Here is a 19,865-nt window from a genome sequence, read left to right as displayed (position 1 = left end):
TATTCCACGTGCGACCAGGTTAATATACGCACGAGAGAGTGAGAGAGCTTCACGAAGTCACGAACTGTTCAGAGAGACAACTAAATAATGGGTAAGGAGGCAACTGTTTGTCGTTTGTTTCGTTTTTCACGTATCAAGAGGAATTGGTAGGGTAGGGGTACTGTAAAAAAATATTCCCCTATGGCCCTGTATACTGCTGTATACCCAACTATTGGAAGAAAGTGCTGTATAGATATCTATGGTAACATCTAATCAAATTTACATATACTCACTTGAATATTATTAATTCTCTTGTCTTGTGTATTCGCTTCATCCCTTTCTTGTTTACAACTAACCCTTGTTTCATCGATATCTTCCTTCTTATGACAAACTACAACATGATTCTTCACTTTCGCAAGAGTAGAATACTGTTTATCACATATGTAACATACATATCGTAATTTAGTCTTTTTTTTATGCACCATGACATGCCTCTGTAAGGCCACTTTTGTGTGGAAGGATTTAATACATTGTGTACATCGTATTCTAGTTGTGCGCGATATAAGAGGCTTTTCTTCGTCGTCCTGTGTACTATCTGTTTTTAATGTTTCGTCCAACGTTCGTTGATCTTCCGATACTTCATGCACATTATTTACATCAACTTTGAAAGAATTATTTTTACCTTGTTCCACTTGTAGTCCGTGAAACAAGTGTAATTCTTCTTGTTTCACGATACCATCTTGTTCTACAGAATTATTTACTTCACTGCGCTCCTTATTTTCATTGTATAGAGATAATTCTTGTTTAACCGAATTGTCTTGTTCCAATGGATCCTCTAAAAGAGTTTTATAATTGTTTACATCCTCGGAGCTTTTCTTCTCTCTCGCGTCGCATAATTGACTTTGTGTTTCTCTGTCGTAGCAAAATAAGATTCTTTCCGTGTTCAAGCAAAAAGAAGTATCGTCTTTCGTGAAGCAAAAGTTGTCAGGACAAAAGTTTGTAGGACACTCTTCCTGCTTTTCTGTATTCTCCTTTTCAGAAGATATTACACTAGATATCACATCAGCGATTATTGCTGTGACTATACTGGCACTGCTACCTGAGTTATTGGAAGAAGCTTTCAATTTCAGAATTTGACGAAGTTTCTCGTCGGTACTTTGTATTTGACACTTAAAATCATAAGATTCGTCCAAACGTTGATTACAAGGCAAGCAAATCACCGGTGGCAAACCGTCTCCTTCTTCTACCTAAAAAAGATGATATTTCTTATTGTAAAGATAATAATAATAATTGAAAATTTGAAAACCTATTATTATATATTTTATATCACAATTATTAAAGTCAACTACTTTAGCGTGAATAATTAAATTTTTACCTAAACATGTATAATGGATATCGTAACGATACAAGTAGTAAATATGAACAAATTATTCCATAAAAAACTTAATATATATTACACTCGGACTTGTAAATACAAAATTCTGAAAGTTTCTACTATAAATTAACCCTGTGCAGTCTCCCTTGTCGAGTGTGACTCGACATCGGAGAAAGAAAAATGTAAGTAAAATGTGTTTTTATTTGTATTTGGTTCTTCTTATTTTTATGTAAGTCGTAGTTTTTAGTTGAAAACAAATACAAGGTTCACAAATATAAATTACAACAAAGTTTAAGAGAGCTATATTTAATATAATTAGTAAACAAAATTGTTTAAAATAAGTAACACTGTCAGGGAACTGTCCTTTGAAGTAAATTTCAAATGAAACACTTAAAATAGTATATTACTGTAAATAGTTAATATTTACAACACACAATAAATAGTAAAAACTTTGAAAAAACAGAAGTTTGCTTACAGCATATTATATGAATAATTATTTCGTAATAAAACAGTTGAAGGTGTACAGTGAATTCTACTTCGAAAACACAGTGGTTTTTAAATAGCATCTGTTCAAAATTTCAAATATAGTTACTATATCCATTCTTGTTAGCTTCAGTCATTTGGAGTAAATAACGCAAATTACATCGATCCTAAAAGCTTATTCAACAATCGTATAGAATGTACAATATCGGAAACATTAAAGAACGTATAAACAAAGAGATCGAAGTTAAAAAAAACTTGTTTTCGTATTGTTATTATGATAAAAAGAGTGGCGAACTAACCTGTACGGACGCAACAGCCATAAGTTTACGAGGAATAGCATCTCCATTTCGAAATAGTTCACAAATTTCAACGGTCTGTTTTAAACAAATTCGACACTTATCTTCGTAGACCTTCCCATACGTATCAATTAGCTGATGCTTTTTCGAAATTTCCATTTTAATGCATTTGGAAGTCAAGCTAAAGACTCGAACTCCCCTCCTCGGAAGCCGAGGATGTTTTTGACATTTTTTTATGTTGAATCGACTTATAATTATGTGTTATAAACCAGCTTTATCCGCAGATGTTATAAAACACTTTGATAATTCATTGATCTTTAGTATCTAAAGATCGAATCGTTAAAACAATTAATATTGTCATCATAGAATAAAAAAAAATAAACCGAATATACCCCGACAGCACAGTCTGCCCGAGCCCACCGCCGGACCCAGCTAGCCGAGCCCCAGCCCGACACGTTACGGGCTAACGCAATGCTTGGCTCAGCGTTGAGACCAAATCAGGACGATTTAGCCTGGCCCCTGTGCACAAAAGGGCGCGATTTTCACCTGCCGGGGGCTCGAGCCCAGAGCCTGACGGCCGGGCTGGGATTCAGCCTGTTTTTGAGAGGGCAGCACGGTATCACACTAATGTGGCCAATCAGTGCTTCGATTGGGCCCAACTTTTCTCGCGCATGCGCGACACAGGGCGGGTCGCATCAATGTGGCAGTACTTTGCAAATGCGTAGCAGTCTCCCTTGTTACCGACAAAAGTATAATAAGTTAATAAATAAGACCTTTGAGGGCGATTGCTGCCTAGATTGACCTTTATTTGGCGTTTTTGACTACTGAAAAAACCCGTGTTTGTATTATCACGCAATGAGAACGCGAATCCCGCACCCTTGCAATCTTGCAAATCGGCTGAATCCTAGCCCGGCCGGCAGGCCCTGGGCTCGAGCCCTCGGCAGGCGGAAAACGCGCCCTTTTGTGCACAGGGGCCAGGCTGAAACCGAGCCGGTGTGCCGTCGGGGTACGCATATAACGCTCACGCATATAGGGAAAGCAAAGCGTCGCAGGCAAGGGATCCTTCCTATTTACTTACAAGTTTAAAATGCAGTAACGAAATTATTGAAAAATCGAGAAACTATCTGAACACTCAAAATAAAAATTAGGAGTAATATATTTTTAATTGTAATCTAGTTTTTTGACAATAAATGTTGCGTTCTATATTTATTTTCTTTTGCTACTATTATTATGGGACAGAGGGAGTATATATATATATATATATATTATAAGTAGACTGCGGATCTTTATGCATTTATAGGAAAATTGAGTAGATGAAAATCGAAATTGTTGGAAAATTTTAAAACTTGAAGACGTCAATATATGCGATTTCTCCTCTATTAAAATCATTAGGGGAAGGAACAACATTCAATTTAGTTTCTATTTCTTGCAATCGATGCAGACAATTTTTATTTTGCATAAACGCAGTCTAATTGTTGTACATGCAACTGTGAAATTTTGTAAACTTATATTATGTTACAATATACATCAAAAAAATTTTTTTTATAATACTATAATAATAGTTTAATTTTTAAAGATGTACACATTTGAGGATCCTTTTCTTTTTGCTCCTCTTTGTCTTCCTCTTCTTCCATCCCTTCTTCCCCTTGGCCAGTGCGTATACGCGTATACCCGTCTTTAATATCTTTTTTGAGTTGTTGGAGCTGTGATACAAAAAACGAAAATTATATAATTTTTTATTTGATTTCATGCAATATTACCGAGATCTATTTGTTCATTTAGGTTTTCAAATTGAAAATATTACAAAAATTTATATGTATATACGTACTGCCTGTATCCCCATCCTTATTAGCTCTATACTCTCCCATGTCCTTCTATAGTTACTTGATGACCCTGCGTTTACCAGTCGCGATCAGTGTTGTTAGATGGTACGGGAAAACTCGCGCATGCGCGACGATTCCAGCGTCACTGAAGTACGAAATCGGGCACCTTGGTTGCCCCGCATAGCTTCGCACAATCTTTTCTTCTCGATTTTCAAACATAACGTTTAAAATGCGTATGTTATATTAAAATTTGATGTGTATGTACATGTAATATATAAATATATTCTAATTGTATATATACAGTAGCGGACAAAAGTTTAAGACCGCTCTAAAGAAAACTTGCCCCACAAGCTACGGACTGTAGAACGCAGATACGTTCCTGGATTCGCCGCGCATGCGCGAGTTTTCCCGTACCATCACTGCAACACTGGTCGCGATGAAGACTGATGAAGACCGCCGCGACGGCGATCGTCGTGATGACGACCGTTGGTGCGATCGCGACCGCGACCGCAATCGACAGTGGGAACCAGTGATGCCAAGGCTGTGGTACTGTGGTACTAAACCATACCCCCACCATAGCCTACTATTGCCCCTACTAAGTACTGCTTACTACCTTGGCCGTCCCGCTAATTTTTGGCGCCAAAGCCACCACAGTGGCACAGTGCGCCACAGTTTCCCATGGTTCCCCACAAACATCGGAATTCATCCATAGTTCATCGGACCACTTCGGACGCAGATACGTTCCTGCCGAAACTCGCGCATGCACGTGAAAAGCGTCCCGTATCACATCACTGCCTTTGCTATATTGTTTGAATAGTTGGTGCAAGTTAGTGCGAATCTCGTAGTCATTTTAAAATAGTGCTTATCGATAAATTATTATCATGATATATAATATTATGCATATATTCATGTTACAATGAATTGCTTCCTTTCTAACCTCTGTGTATACATATAGTCCGCTGTAAATAATAATGTACTTTCTCATCTGGAAAAGTAAACATACAAATAGTGATGGGCACTATCGACTAAATTCAACTATCGACTAGTTACTATTTAGTAACTACATACTATCGACTATTTAGTCGATAGTTTTCAGTCGACTGAATTGGCTTATTTGACTGAATTGCGTTATTGGTTCATGTTCATTGCTCTCCATATTCGATGGTTTTCATGACGCTCAGCTTTATTAGAGAGAGAGAGAGGTTCCTAAAATTAAAAATATTTAATGTTATTTTATATTTTACATTTGTCGTAGTAGAAATTAGTAATAAAATTAAATTAAGGTAAAAATTCCAAAATTATAATTAATCTAACCTTAAATGATTATGGTCTCCACTATGAAGTTGACCCAAATTTATATATATATATACATATATTTTAAATGTTGACATTTAAAAAGATCAATTGGTCTAAGTTTTTCGCTGAAAGTCTGTTTCTTCTTTCAGACATAATCTGTCCAGCCTTTGAAAATATTCTCTCCGAGGGTACAGAGGTTGCAGGAATACAAAGATATTTATCTGCTATCTCGAAAAGCTGTGGCATTGTGCAATTATATTTGTTCCAAAATGCGACTGGACAACTCTTAATGTTTTCATATGGTAAATCTATGTATTGACGGATGATGGTTGTTACATTTTCAATATGCGTAGATTGGTTATTTAACTGTGACACTTTTGATACAAAAAAGTTCCAAAATTCATTGTTTTGAGATGGTTCTTCTGCTATGGCTCTATTTGCATTCGTTTCATGACTACTGGCTGTTCTTGCCAAGGAACTTATTTCTTCTTTTAATATATTCTGTGCTGTCTGTGCAATCCTATTGTCTTCAAATACAGCTATTTTAAACCTTGGATCTAATAGTGTGGCTATTAAAGTAATATTATTCTGTTCGATGTAGTTAAATCTTATTTCAATATTATTTAAAATATTATTTTTTAAACGTAGTCCTGCTGTGGTTTCTGGTGTAATCATGTTTATAGCATTTTGAATTCCTCTTATTAAAGGAACAATTTTGGATGCTGTGGGATATTTTTCTGCTGATAAATCAGTTGTAACATATTCTAGTGGTTTCAATAACGGTATGATATCTTCTATGATTTCCCAGTGTTCAGCTGTAAGTGATGTGGGACTTCTGCTTAATGAAACTATGACAGCAGACAAAGGCACTTTTATTGCAAACAGTCTCTCCAGCATCACGAGGCAAGAATTCCAGCGTGTTGCTACATCTTTTTTTATCTTCAGTTCTGGTAAGCCCATTTGCTTTTGCATACTTCTTAATTTCTCTGCTGCTACAACACTTGTTTTAAAGTGCCCAACTAATGAACGGCAGATTTTTAATAAATTTATTATTTCAGTCACACCACTTATGGAATCGTTTACCACTAAATTTAACGTGTGTGCTGTACATGGCAAATGCATATAGCCTAAGTTACGTACAGCTCCTTTAATATTTGCACCATTATCTGTCACGACAGCACAAATTTTATTTGAGATTTGCCATTCCGATAAAATATCTTGAATACAGTGCGCAATATATTGACTTGTGTGGCTATTTGTTAAAAGATTAGTGGCTAATACGTTTGAGCGTAATTTATTTTCAATAAAATAATGTGCAGTGATCGTTAAAAAGGATTGCATATTTAAATTGGTCCAGATATCTGTCGTAATAGAAACATGACTTGTTTTTTTCAAGTTTTCTAAAATTATATTTTTAGTGTCAATGTATAATTGTGGTAAGATGGTCCGTCCCAGTGTTCTTCGACTGGGAAGTTTATATCGTGGTTCAAGCTCCTTAATTAACTCATTAAAGCCTTCGTCTTCTACAATAGTTAGCGGTTGCAAATCTTTACAAATCATGGCTGCCACCAGATTATTTAATTTTGTAATTTTTGTTTGTGATAGATCATTTGAAGTTGTCCTCAATGTTAGCTGCCTTAAATGAACCCGAGACCTCTGCACCATACCTGGTAAGTCTTCATTTTGGATTGCCAAATTTGCATTTGAAGTGAAAGCCACCGATGTAATTCCTTGTGCTTGCGTTGATGTTCCAGGTGTAGCACTTGCAAGTTGATCATCCACGTCTATCGACTCTGCTTCTTCGTGCACGCGACGATCGGCTTCCAGCACTGTGAAATGTTTGCGCTTCAAATGGTCACTTAAATTGGATGTGTTTTTTGCACTTTTGTATTCTCTTTTACATAAGCGACACACGGCACTCGTTGGTGTCTTTTGTTCAAAATATTGCCACACTATTGAGCGCTTTTGTTTATACATATTGTATTATATATACACTATGAAAACTTATGTATACTACTAAACACTATTTTAGAACTCAGAATGTTTCCTCAACACGAGTTTATTTAAGAGAAAACTTGGTGTACGACGCGAGACCAGAGACCAACGACTTGTGACTAAGTGACTCGTCAACGTATAGAAACTCCCGAGGAAAAGGAAAAAATGGAAGAGAGGTGGAAACCCGAATAGTGGGAGGAAAGTAAGGAGAAGAAATTAAGGATAGGAAAGTAAGGAAAATCTAGGAGAAGAGGAAAGACAGGTAAAGACACGTGGAAAGAAGCAATCGCGGAAGGATGCTATAAAAAACGGAAAGAGCAGAGGAAGGCAAGCAGGAGAGGATGTCGTAAAGAAAGGAAACGTTCGCCAGGGCCTGACCGTAAATCTCGAATAGGTTCGAGAGATACCTGGAAGAGACACAGGAGAGGCCGTGGATCTGGTCGCCACATGTATATCAGGACTGACCAGACCCGCGCAGAATGGACAACAATAGGAAAGGAATATGGCAAGGAAATAAGAAGTTTTCTAAAACAGCAGCGTAGGGCAGCGCCAAAAAAGCAGCCACAGTTCATTAAAATTATTCAGGGAGCAGTTTTAAAATTAAAAATGGTTTAAACTATTTGATTTCATAGAAAACCAAGCGTTCGCTTCCTTGCTTGCAAAAGTGTTCGCTGTTGCAGACGCGTTCAAATCTATTTCGTTACTGAACTCGAGTGGTTGAGAAAAATCTCAATCCTTAGCTAGAAAGCCGGTTTATATTGTCAAAGTTATAAGTATATTCACAGTGGTTTCACATCCAAGAAAAGTCGCACGTGAAGATTCTTTCGTTCCACAATATCATATTTCATACCATATAAGTTTTCCTATTTATTATAATTTGGAGAGACTATCTAAAAATATAGTACTTTACAATTTTATATTATTTATAAGTTTATAATTAAACATTAGTGAAACTAATGACTTGGTCGTCTGTGTTACACCTACATTAAATTTCTCAAAGCACTGTAATAATATTGTAAACGCTGGTCTAAAAATATTAGGTTTTATTAAATTTATTGATATGATTGATTTCTTCAATGGATCTATTGATTACTTTAAGAAATTCTTATGTAGGGCACTAAGAAATGTTTAATTTTAAGTTAATGTTTATCTATAATTTCCTCTATTGCGATTAATTTGTTAATACATGCTATGTTACTGTAATTTTTTTATATTTTTATTTGATTTAAGTCTATATATACATATTGGGTTTGTAGCGGCCACCGGCACGTACAATAAAACATTTGGCGTGCAAATGGTCGGGTCGGTTTACGAAGCAAGCGACAATGAAGCTATTTTTAGCGCGTGCAATTTAGATGTTTTATGATATGCATGTCTCGTTACTTAGAATCTTTCGTTGCCGGCCTAAAGGCCTCAATAGCACATAATAAACCCCCGAGTTTCCGAAGGGTCGCGCCGACCAAGATCCGATGGGCCCACACAAGGCCACGGTAAGTATGTATCTCGCGGGCCTGGAAGAAAAATCCGCTATACCTGATCTGTCGAATAAAGTTCCATTCCCACGAACTTGTACTATCATTATTTAGAATACAACAATCCTAGCTTCTTCAGATTTATACATGTATAATAAATAAATAAATAAATAATCCTTTTGGTGTTATCGATATTACATATAATATATAGGATAGGATAAATATAATAATAAAATATCAATTTTGTATTGAATGTAATAAATATTTTATTAACATAAATGAAATGCATAAATCATTCATATTTTCGGAGAATATTTGTAATAATTAATATTTAGTAGTACATACAACAATTGAATTCCGTCAATCTGGCAGTTTTCTCGAAATATCGAATTGTTTATAGGTATAAATTTGCCCGAGACTTCGTGACTTTTATCTTTTTCATGCGAAACACATAACCGAAATTTTAACTCATCAATTTGACTAAAAATCATCGAAAAATAACTAATCACCTGCTTGTTATTTTATCGGTTTTTTACCACTGTGTCAATTTGACACCGAGGGACGGATGGGGTTAATGAATTAATTAATTAATTTGATAATTCAATCAGAGAGGTAACCTCTGGTTTAGTTGGGTTTAGTAAAGCAGTATATATATATATATATATATCAGTGAAAGCAGTCGACTGAAAATAGTAACCTCTACCACTGCGAAATTCAGTCGTTCAGTAAAACAGTCGACTGAAAATAGTAACCCCTACCACTGCGAAATTACTAAAACTAGTCGACTGAAAATAGTAACCCCCACCACTGCGAAATTACTAAAACTAGTCGACTGAAAATAGTAACCCCCACCACTGCGAAATTCAGTCGATAGTTCAGTAAAACTAGTCGACTGAAAATAGTAACAGCTACTATCGACTAAATCGATAGTTTTTAGTCGATTGCGCCCATCACTACATACAAATTAATATACGCACTATGGAAAGAAGACATTAGTTATGTGAATAACGTATAATAAGGAAATTAAGGTAAACAAATATATCATATTATAACTTCAAATATTTCTCATTTTTTATTGTTCGAATTTATTACTCAAGTGCAGTTAATGTTACAGTAGATTTTGAATATAGATATGTTTCAACAAAACGTATGCATACAAGTATATAGGCTGTACACGTATCACAGAGAGTAAATACAGTTGCATTTATTTAAGGAATTTTCTGATTACAATTTCAATGCTCCTGTAATACGGGCGAAGTTCAAATTAAAACCATAATTTCAACTTTTAATTAACACATACTTAGTACAATATCAATAATTGAACACTCGACAAAGGATTAGAATTATATATATGTACATTTGGTATGTCGTCTCTACGCAGAATATGATTTAAACAATCAAAAACTGGTTAACCTAGAAAATTGTAATATAAGCAGAGGAAGTAAAGACCACAAGAGGCAACAGAAAGTCCCTCGATGTTGCTTCAGTGTGAACATAACTTTAATGATTAACAAATCCGGTATGGTAAATAATCAGTAGACTGCGGATGTTTTGGCAAAATTATATTCTTATTAACGAATTGAAAAATATAAATCGATAGAACTTTACATTTTCTATTAGTGAATTTAGCAAAATAAATATAAATGGTATCGCATATTTGCAATCAACATTTTTAATTTATTGAATTCTTAGGTTTTTATCGACTACAAATATACAAATAGAGATCCGCAGTCTATAACCATAATTAATTTTATTAACTTAAGAATGTAATTATATAACATATTGGACTTACAATAGACAAACTAATACCGATACTTGTGGTATCTTTGTATCACGCAATATAATATGTAATTCCATAAATTAATATTAGCATACATATATCTACAGAGTGTGCAAATGTGTTATTGCAATATAGAAATATGATTGCAAATAATTCTGATTAAGTTCGATTACAAAGTTTGTAATATAAAAATATATGTATACAGAATACACATGTATCACAATAATGGCATTAGCATGAAAATTTCGCGCAATGCTCGAAAAAATATGTAAGGAATCATTTATTGACGTTCGCGTTTTCACCGTTTCTGTGTCAACTCAAATTCGAGGAATCCGTAATTACTTTCGTGCTGGATAAAACCGTTGATGGTAAAATATGTTTTCCACGTTTTGACGTAATCGTCTGCGTAATCACTTTTCTGTTTCACTAATTTAAGAAGGTGTCTGCAATTGTCATCGTAAAATATACATACATGCGTATATGTGCGTGCATACAAACGCACTTCAGTTAAACAATATATGTATACTATACAATACATATAACGATCTCCTTTAAATTCGAGTGAACATTATTTAAAAAATATATTTGAAAAAAGGAATTCGGTGTGCACGAAAATTCTAAATCCAATAATCAAGGATATTTTAAGGTCATTGCAATTTGTTCAACCCTGATGTTCTATTCAAATAACTGTTTCGATTACTAAAGAACGATTGTAAAGAAAAATTCTTTGTTCCATCATAATCATATAAGGTTTATTACAATTTTTATACAGTTCAATTATGCTGGTATATTTCAAAACTCAATCACATTCGAAATAGAGTGAAACGAGAAAAGTTTGTTCATATAAATGTATAATAATATAAGATATATACCTATATAAATGTTATTTATATAAATTTGTAAAAGTTATGATTCTATTCCGGCTCAGATTGATTTAAATAGTCCATAAAGGTTTAATTACACGTAGTAAATCCTTTTATATTGTCTTACTTTATTAATTGATTTGAACAGGAAAATAATAGCCCATCTATAGCCTGAACACCATTTGACAATTTCTAGTATTATAAACATTTTCTTACTCACATAGGAAACTCGCTGTTCTTATATGTATGTAGCTTCAGAAACAAAACGAAGGATGACCTTTAAATGTCCTTGATATCTTTACCTACTATTTATTATACATAATATTTCCTCCCTGTACGTATGTATATTGCGCAGCTATTTAAACACAATTGAATATTTTCAAGAAATAAGAAAATTCATAGATTTATAATTAGACTGCGGTTTTTATGCATTCACCGCGCAGATATTGACACGTAAGCAAAAGGCCTTTGTTTTGTGTTAAATCAATTTCAATCTGTGATTCCGATTATCATAGAATGGGAATTCGCATAAATCACCGCGGACTAATCGTGATAATTTACGGATATCAGTGAATGTCAAAGAATCGCGTCCAACACATTGGTAATAATCATTAACAGTAATAGTTCGTATCTATGTATACATTTATATCACTGATGAAATTCTGGTCTCAATTGCATTCTCCATTCGAAGTACTCGCTCTTACAATTAGAATAATTAATTCTGCGCGTTCTGCCCGATATACTCGAATGAGAATTGTACGAAGTCTCTCGCAAAAACGCTACTAACTACTATATGTATACAGTATACAGTAAAGTCCTAATCTGATTGTAAGCCGATTCTCGGTTCTGTGCTGTGACATTTGTATCGGTGAGACAATGCTAGTGCAATAATGAAACTTCTTTATTTTTTACTTATTTTTAATGAACTTTTAACAATATACTTGCGACGTTTCTCTGATTAAAATGACACCAAACAAGATACAATTTGGCCCATATTTACTGTACACGTAAAGCGAAATTTGTAATTTCTCATTGGACAGCGGATTTTTATGCAAAACAAACATTCTGTATGTGAATTACAACAAATTAGGGTGCAATAGAAGTTTATTTCCTTTCTTAATATGTTTAATGGGTTGAAAATAATATAACAGTATCGTTTAAATTACACCTACTAATTGTTTCCATAAAAATGCATAAAATCCGCTGTCTATTTATCATATACATATAAGAAGAAAATTGAAAATAAAAAGTTAGCATCGCATTGGCATTTCTCTTTCTGTGTCCTAAAATTACTCCATACCGTCGATCAGTCCACTAAATACGGTTGAAATTATATCGTGTTTAGTGTGATTTGAATAAACAAAATGCCACACACAAAGAAGTTGGTGAAAGTTCCATAAAAAAATAATGAAAAATAAAGAAGTTTTGTAATTGGACTAGAAATGGTTCACACCGACATGTTTACACTGCTCGGCGACCGAGGCAGCTCGAGCTTCTTGGCCCCTCGTGGGGTTGCTCCCCAGTGGAAGAGGTAGGCGAACTGACGTAAATAGAACGGTCACACCTCCACTCCGTCGCGCTTAGATTGGGAGTTTACTGTAGTCTGTTTTTTTTCTGCTAATGCTTTTCGTTTTGTATCATACAATCTTGTGTTTGGTTTCTTTCCCCATCGAAGCGACAGTGTGTCGAAAAATCGGAAATCGTCAGCTGCTAATTGGCTGTGTGGTAGTGTAATATTGCATCTTCGAGCGGTTATTCATTATTGCGGTGTAACAGAGCTTCCGTGAGTCTCGTCCACGTTAAACAGTGTACCACAGATGTACAACGAATAGTCACGGTAGAGTCTTACAATCAGTAAAAAATAAAGCATCTGCACTCTGTTCTTATATTCTCTGGATGAAAAATACATACGTGTCCCAAGGAATCCTTTACACCTATCGGGTTACATCACAATCAATTATTACACTGCGTCATTAATTCGGGAAATGACCGGCTATGTACAAGGTATATCTTGTGGCATTCTCTTTTGTGCATATTCCGTGTATGCGCGCGCGTGTGTGTGTGTGTGTGTAGAGTCCGTGCATGCGTCAAAGGGATCTTTGAATTCGGAAAGATAGATGTTCGAAAAAGATGTACAAACTACATAAATGGGGAGAAAATGATTTATTAGTAAACTGATAAAAAAAAAATCATATTCTATATCGTCCAACGGCGGAGCTGAGTCAATTTTCAACTATGTATATCTTATGCTACAACCAAAAAATTCATAAATACATTCATAACAAATAAGTATAGCGCTGTTTTGTTTTGTTAAAAGAACGAAAATAGAAATGAAGACTGGTATCAAAATGTAATATGTAGTCAAAGGATCTTCATGCAAAATAAAAATTATCTAAGTTGATTGCGAGGAACAGAAGCTGAACGACAATATGTGTTTCTCCTTGAAATATTTTCAATATACGTAAGTCGAAAATAATAGAATGACATCGTTAGATGTTTCTAATCACCCTTAATTTTTTTCCTACGGTTGATAAAGCTGATTTTATGGATTGAAAATAATGCAGTTCCGTCTCTTATGTAATTGTCAGACATCCGCCATGTGACAGTTAAAGTGAATGGGATCCGAAAGGACCGAATTAGTTGTGTAACACTTATTTGCGGCAACAGTTAATCGTAAAAATTAATAGAACATTAATCGTAGATAAATGTAGTCGCGGTTGTAAGTGAAAGACACGAGTATCGATAGAGTTAGGAACCTGTTTCATTTCTCCGATCACTTAAATTTCCTCGTGGAACGTCCGGAATTTCATTTATTTGTTCCGCAGTTTTCGTTTCGTTTCTTGGTCTGCAGTAGTCACGATTGTCAACGATGACGGTTTGTTTCGACTTTCAATTTTATTTTCAGTTCAATTTCAAGATTACCGAGTGCCCGCAAGACATACAGGAGGGTGATCCAGCTAAGTGTTTCACATAAATTACTTGTAAGTTGTAAAGTATTTGTAAGTTGTAAAATATTTGATATATGAAAAAATGATTGAAACGAAAGAGTTCTTTGACATCGAGAGTAGCATACAATGTAATAAGCAGTTTCTTATCTATTTTGCTTCTTTACCGAGACATAAAGGTCACCTTGAGTTTCTTTATTAAAGAATAACGACACCGTATAAGTTGGGACAATGTCATGATTGTCAACTCTTTTTCTGTTTATAAACAAACTTTTCATGAGCATTGGAAACAACAAGTCGTGTTCAATGTAGCTGTGCCAAAAGCAAAGGCTAAAAATGTGTCCTGAAAAGTTTTTATTGTGATTCTTATTGATTCATTTTCAACCGAAAATCTTTCAACCCTGATCTCTTAAACATATCTAATTTGTTGGGAATTTAATGTAGTTTAAATGTGCAAAACGAATCGTGCATTTATCGCGATGTGAATTCGTTTTTTTTTTCCGTGTTTCTACTACTCTTGAAACCATATTCTTTCATATGCCAAATACAGTAGTTTCCACGTAATTTAGGTGGAATACTTAGCTCAGGCCCGAGCAACTTCTTCCCCGCTGTCGCTTTAAGACTCCCACTACCAGTGTAACGGTCCCCCACTATCAACTATTTCATATTGCCCCTACCGTGTTTTGCCTCGCGTAACTGCAAAGGTACGGCCTCCTACATGTACACTCCTGACCTCCCCAAACTCCTCCTATACTCCTCAGGAGTTTGGTGGGGAGGATCCAGGAGTAGGGAGAGAAGTTGCCATGCCTGACTCAGCTGAATCATCCTGTATTTTCGATCCTCGCGCAGTAATTTTCATTGCGGTCGTGAGTGCAATATCTAAGAATCGTCAACCTCGCCAAGCTGATATTTTGCGCGGTTTCACTGTCGCGAAAGTTTCAGGAGCTTTCGGGAATTGTTATAAAATTATCTAAAGAGTATTTCTGATTTGCTATCAATTTACCACGGGAACTTGTCGAAAAATTCCGACTCGTCTGTTTCCACAGTGGACTCGGATTTTGTTGACAATTGTCGTGGTAAATTCATACTTCATAGCAGATAGGGACCAACTTCTGCACCAAGCATGGTCTTGGCACCAAAATAACCGCGTTTTGCTCGCAAAGTGAAAAAACAGGCTTGGCTAACTGGAAAGTAGACTTTTGTTATGTTTGGAAGAAAACGCGTGAGAAGCAGCGAAGTACGTAATATGAAATTCTCGATATGGTATCGAGACGTCCGCTACTTAAACGTTACTCAATTTTATTATACATAATAGAAAGAGTGCTACTTCGAAAAATCGGAAAGCTCTGTAATTTCTCAGTTTCGGTGTTTGCTGTTTCTACGATTAGAACGCGATCGCACCGTGTTATACATACTCGCATACACGCGAAGAGAGAAGAAAATTGAAACCTTATACATACATGTTAAAAATGTGTCTCCGTCAGATCGATATAAAAATTCCGTACCGACTTATTATCATAGTCTAGTCTCTGTCCAGTACTGGCAGAGAGAGGGTAACTTCCCTCCCCTCATCTGCCGCGAGCCGCAAGTTGCCCAGGCCTGGTCTAGTCTAGTGTATAGTAACGTGAATAAAAGTATTATGTGCTCTCTTTCATTCTGGCTGGGAACTATGAAAATTAATAGTATGATAATGTAGAAACTTAATTCATGCTAAACAGCGTAGTAGACAACGGTTGTTTTTTGCACGCAACTTATGGAAGCAGTTTCTATGGACACCACAAACAATATTATGTTTAACTGTAAGAATATAAACAGAAAATGAATCGCTCATCTTAAATCAACGATACCGTTGTTGTTCGACGTTATTCGACGAACTGTGTTGCGAATTGCTTGGTTGTTCTTTTAATATCTGGATTTTAGAACACTTTCTGAAATGTAATTCCTTCATTCACGTCATGATAGAGCATTTTATATGTATACATATTTATCATCTACGTAGATAGGCAAAGAGTTATAAGTATACACATATAGACACACTCATAAACATACTTTATGTATAGAAATGTACGGACACCCGGTAGGATTTTCTGTGAACCCTTTATCGTAAACACATCAACTGGAACGTTAAATAAATAGATCGTTCCCATATATTAAACTTTAGTCGAATACTTTCGTTATCGTGGTCTCTGATTGTTGTTTTTCATTTCCTTTTCTAATAATTAGCGATCGCGTTTCTATTAATTAATACTTATTAGGCCTAATACATACATCGTGTTTCTTAAAGTTCGATGGCACAGAAATGTACGGTGTTGCTAATTGTAGGCAGGTCACTTTCCCTGCTCCTCGTACTTACTTCGCTTTGTCTTTCGCGAGCTCAACGTCGAGACAGAAGCATATTTTGAAGAGTTTGACAAACCGTATTTTTTAGAGGGCTTAAAAAAATGGCAGGAAGTTTGGGAATAGTGTATTCTCCTAAAAGGAGATTACATACACGGGTACTTGTTGATCTATCCTCGAAAATTGGAACAAGGAAGAGTACTACCGTAATGCTGTGAAGAATAAAATAATTCGACCTAACAGTATGGCATTCTTAAATCCGGTGTAAGATCATTTCTAGCTCATCCATTTAAATGTTACACTGCCAACAAAAAACCTAGTATATTCGATGCCCGTCACTCGTTCCAACAAAAAAGCACAACCTTGTTCTAGATTTTCAATTACCTCATTTCCAAATTGTACCATCGAACGAAACATTCTTATCCTACACGTATCTTGTTACACTTAACCGTTTCAGAAAGCAAATAACTTGATTTTGTATTAAAAAAAGAAGTGCACACATTTATTAACATAAATATTACAGTTATAATTACCTAACTAAGTAACAAGTGAATGCAATGAACAATCAATTCTCGGTATACATATACGTAGCCGTCCTTTAATCAAATTGTTGATTGCATATGCTGCTGCATATATTTATAGGATGTAAAGAAAATGTCCAGTAAAATGTTCACCGTATCAATAAAGTTTGTTCGCGTGTTTCCGACCGTGTCAAGCAGGAACCGTGAAAATCGAGGACTATATAATATACAATCTGTATTCAATATAATACGAAATAATCGTTCGTTATTCTCGTTTTTGTTTTTTTAATACAAAATCGCGGTACACTACCCTTTGTCACATTATACAATATGCCCCTACGATAAAGATTCGAAAAATAGTGTCGGTAACAGCTTAATATTATTTGTTATTTAGTCATAATGAGTATTCTTATCGACAAATAATATTTTCGATTACATTAAGTTCATTTTCACGCTTTCCAGCGCGGCTGTCGCAAAGTAAGCATCCTCGAAACCGAAGAATAGAGTTCCAAGTTTATCCGGTTGAGAATTCGTAGTCGATCACAGAAACAAATACTTTCGTCTCTTGAAATTCGTCGAACTTTCGTTTGTTCTATTCGTTTCGAAATAAAGCGCGGATGTCGTTTCTCGAATTGAATTTTACTCGTACAATTTCATACAGTTCAACTTCTTGCTGCCAATATGGAACGATGACGAATCTAATGATTCTCTAATGAAGCACTACCGAGCCCGCTCAAATCATAACTTTCAAATCTTGTACTGTGAAAAATGACTTCTTTTCGAATCTCGTCGATTATTATAATTCCAACCTCACCGTCACTCAATTCCGCATCGTACGTTTATTGCAGCCTGTCAATTATCGTATTATTTCTCTATTCGGTTAATTGTACGTATTCTTCTATACAACATTTCATTCCAGGTACGCGTAAGTTCCAGTTAACAACAGTCAAGTAAGCAATTTATAAATCGGAAGATTCGCAGATTCTGTCAAGTGTCTATTGTTTTCTTTTCTTTTTTCTTTTTTTGCAGAATCGAACAAATCGCTTTTAAACATTCTAAGATGGTGTGCATTATAGGAAGCTTTAATTGGAGGATATAATCGTCTCAGTTCGTAGAGAGAATTAGCATAATTACGAAAATCAATTATAAAAACTGTAGAGCGTGCCAACACGTTCTACGTTCGTCTGTTCAAAATATATGATGAAACAAGCTGTACTCCTTCGAGCTAGTCGCGTTTCATTGGAAATGAATCGGTTTAACGGAAGTTGTTATAATACAATATTGTCTATAATCTCCATTAAAAAAATATTCAATTTCACACGTCCAACAAGATAAACGCTGGCAAATTCAACAGATAAATGCCTATAAATCTTTAAGGTACATTGTGTTCTAAACTTCTGCCATAAACTTTACTTTTAGTCAACATACAACTCTATTTCCATTTCCTCCGTTTCGATTTCTCGCAGCAGCGAACTTGATGCTATCCTTGGCAGAAAGTACTCGAGCAATTCGTGTGGTCGTCGCGTCGCGACTCGCGAGTAATATACAAAGGCAAAATATTCTGTGTATATGTATAGTAAAGAAATGTATCATATAAATATGGAACATTAATTGTCAGCTGTTATTCGAAAGAAATATTATTACAAATATTCGTATGCTCTTCTGAAACGAGAACATGATATGATGACTAGACTGCGGATCTTCGTGCAAAATCAACATTGTCTACGTGCATTGCAACAAAGAGGAACGCCATTTACAATTTTCTTTCTCTCTTCAACCCTTTGCACTCGGAGCTATTTTAACTCGAACATTTACACAATTCTTCCGACCTAGAATATTTCCATTCCCTATGACTTTTTAAATTTTATGGATATCACATTGGTATAATACCTTATACAATACCTAAATGTTTAGTAATCGATCAGATACCGATATATTTAACCCTTTCACCACCGTGGACGAGATATCTCGCTTCCGCGATGTCGACGAAACGATGCTATGGACGAGATATCTCGTGTATCTTTATTGCCGATAGTTTGACACAAGTAATGCAGCTCTAGAAATAATCATTTCACATTATTTTATAAACATAACAAGAATAGATACCTCGTCTGTTGTAGTTAATATTTTGAATTTTTAGTGGCGCGTCAGAGTCAAAACTCGAGCGTTAAGGGTTAATGATCGCAGTATGTCGAAATTAGTATATCGACATTGTTCAATTCATTTGATCTTTCTTTTATTCCAAACTGTAGCTAGACATTTTCGTTATAAATGCATCAAGTCCGCAGTCTAATGATGATGATAAATAGAAGCGATATTACCAGCTAATTAAACTGTTATCTGCTCGAACTAAGGAGGTAGGGACTTCAGACCAGAGTCGCCAGACTAATTGTAAGACTTGTGTCCCCACTCTACCGTTCCCCTTCTACGTCACGTGACGCTTCGTGACGTTTCGTCTCTGTCGTGCATGCATCCAGTGGAACTGGCAGAAAGAGGGGTGAAACTTTTCCCCCTCGCCTCGATGCGCGCTCCCTCCTCTCATCCGGCGACTCTGCTTCAGACCACTATCTTTATCATTTAAAAATTACTGAACACCCCGATCACAGCTCCGTCCTCTCACACTGAATTTTCTGAATAACAAAGACGTGTATTTTCATACGAGTATTCTTCTATAATAGAATAAAGGCTGATTAATCATTT

General features: G+C 35.4%; 1 protein-coding gene and 2 long non-coding RNA genes across 6 annotated transcripts in view; 1 reads left to right on the top strand and 2 right to left on the bottom strand.

The window, feature by feature from the left end:
- LOC143211040 (uncharacterized) overlaps positions 1 to 19,865 on the bottom strand; it is a 30,563-nt gene that overhangs the window by 1,918 nt on the left and 8,780 nt on the right. Inside the window, exons 8-9 of the mRNA XM_076428446.1 lie at positions 2,137 to 2,321; positions 273 to 1,226 (exon numbers count right to left, since the gene is read on the bottom strand). Coding sequence (XP_076284561.1) covers positions 273 to 1,226; positions 2,137 to 2,321 — 1,139 coding nt within the window. The remainder of the gene's footprint in view (positions 1 to 272; positions 1,227 to 2,136; positions 2,322 to 19,865) is intronic.
- LOC143211039 (uncharacterized) lies at positions 3,168 to 4,984 on the bottom strand. Its single transcript, XR_013009371.1, has 2 exons — positions 3,962 to 4,984; positions 3,168 to 3,836 (listed from the first exon to the last, which is right to left on the bottom strand). It is a non-coding gene; the product is annotated as an uncharacterized LOC143211039 (long non-coding RNA).
- LOC143211037 (uncharacterized) lies at positions 5,083 to 8,895 on the top strand. Of its 4 annotated transcripts, none has more exons than XR_013009369.1 (5): positions 5,083 to 5,239; positions 5,402 to 5,554; positions 6,061 to 6,202; positions 6,311 to 6,922; positions 7,007 to 8,895. It is a non-coding gene; the product is annotated as an uncharacterized LOC143211037 (long non-coding RNA). The 4 variants fall into 4 exon arrangements; XR_013009368.1 differs by having other exon boundaries at positions 5,087 to 5,239; positions 6,858 to 6,922; XR_013009370.1 differs by having other exon boundaries at positions 5,144 to 5,158; positions 6,858 to 6,922.

This window comes from Lasioglossum baleicum, chromosome 7, assembly GCF_051020765.1.
Source record: "Lasioglossum baleicum chromosome 7, iyLasBale1, whole genome shotgun sequence".
In the NCBI taxonomy this organism is placed as follows: Eukaryota; Metazoa; Arthropoda; class Insecta; order Hymenoptera; family Halictidae; genus Lasioglossum; species Lasioglossum baleicum.
The sequence above is the reverse complement of the archived record's forward strand: the minus strand, read 5'-3'. Positions and strand labels throughout refer to the sequence as shown.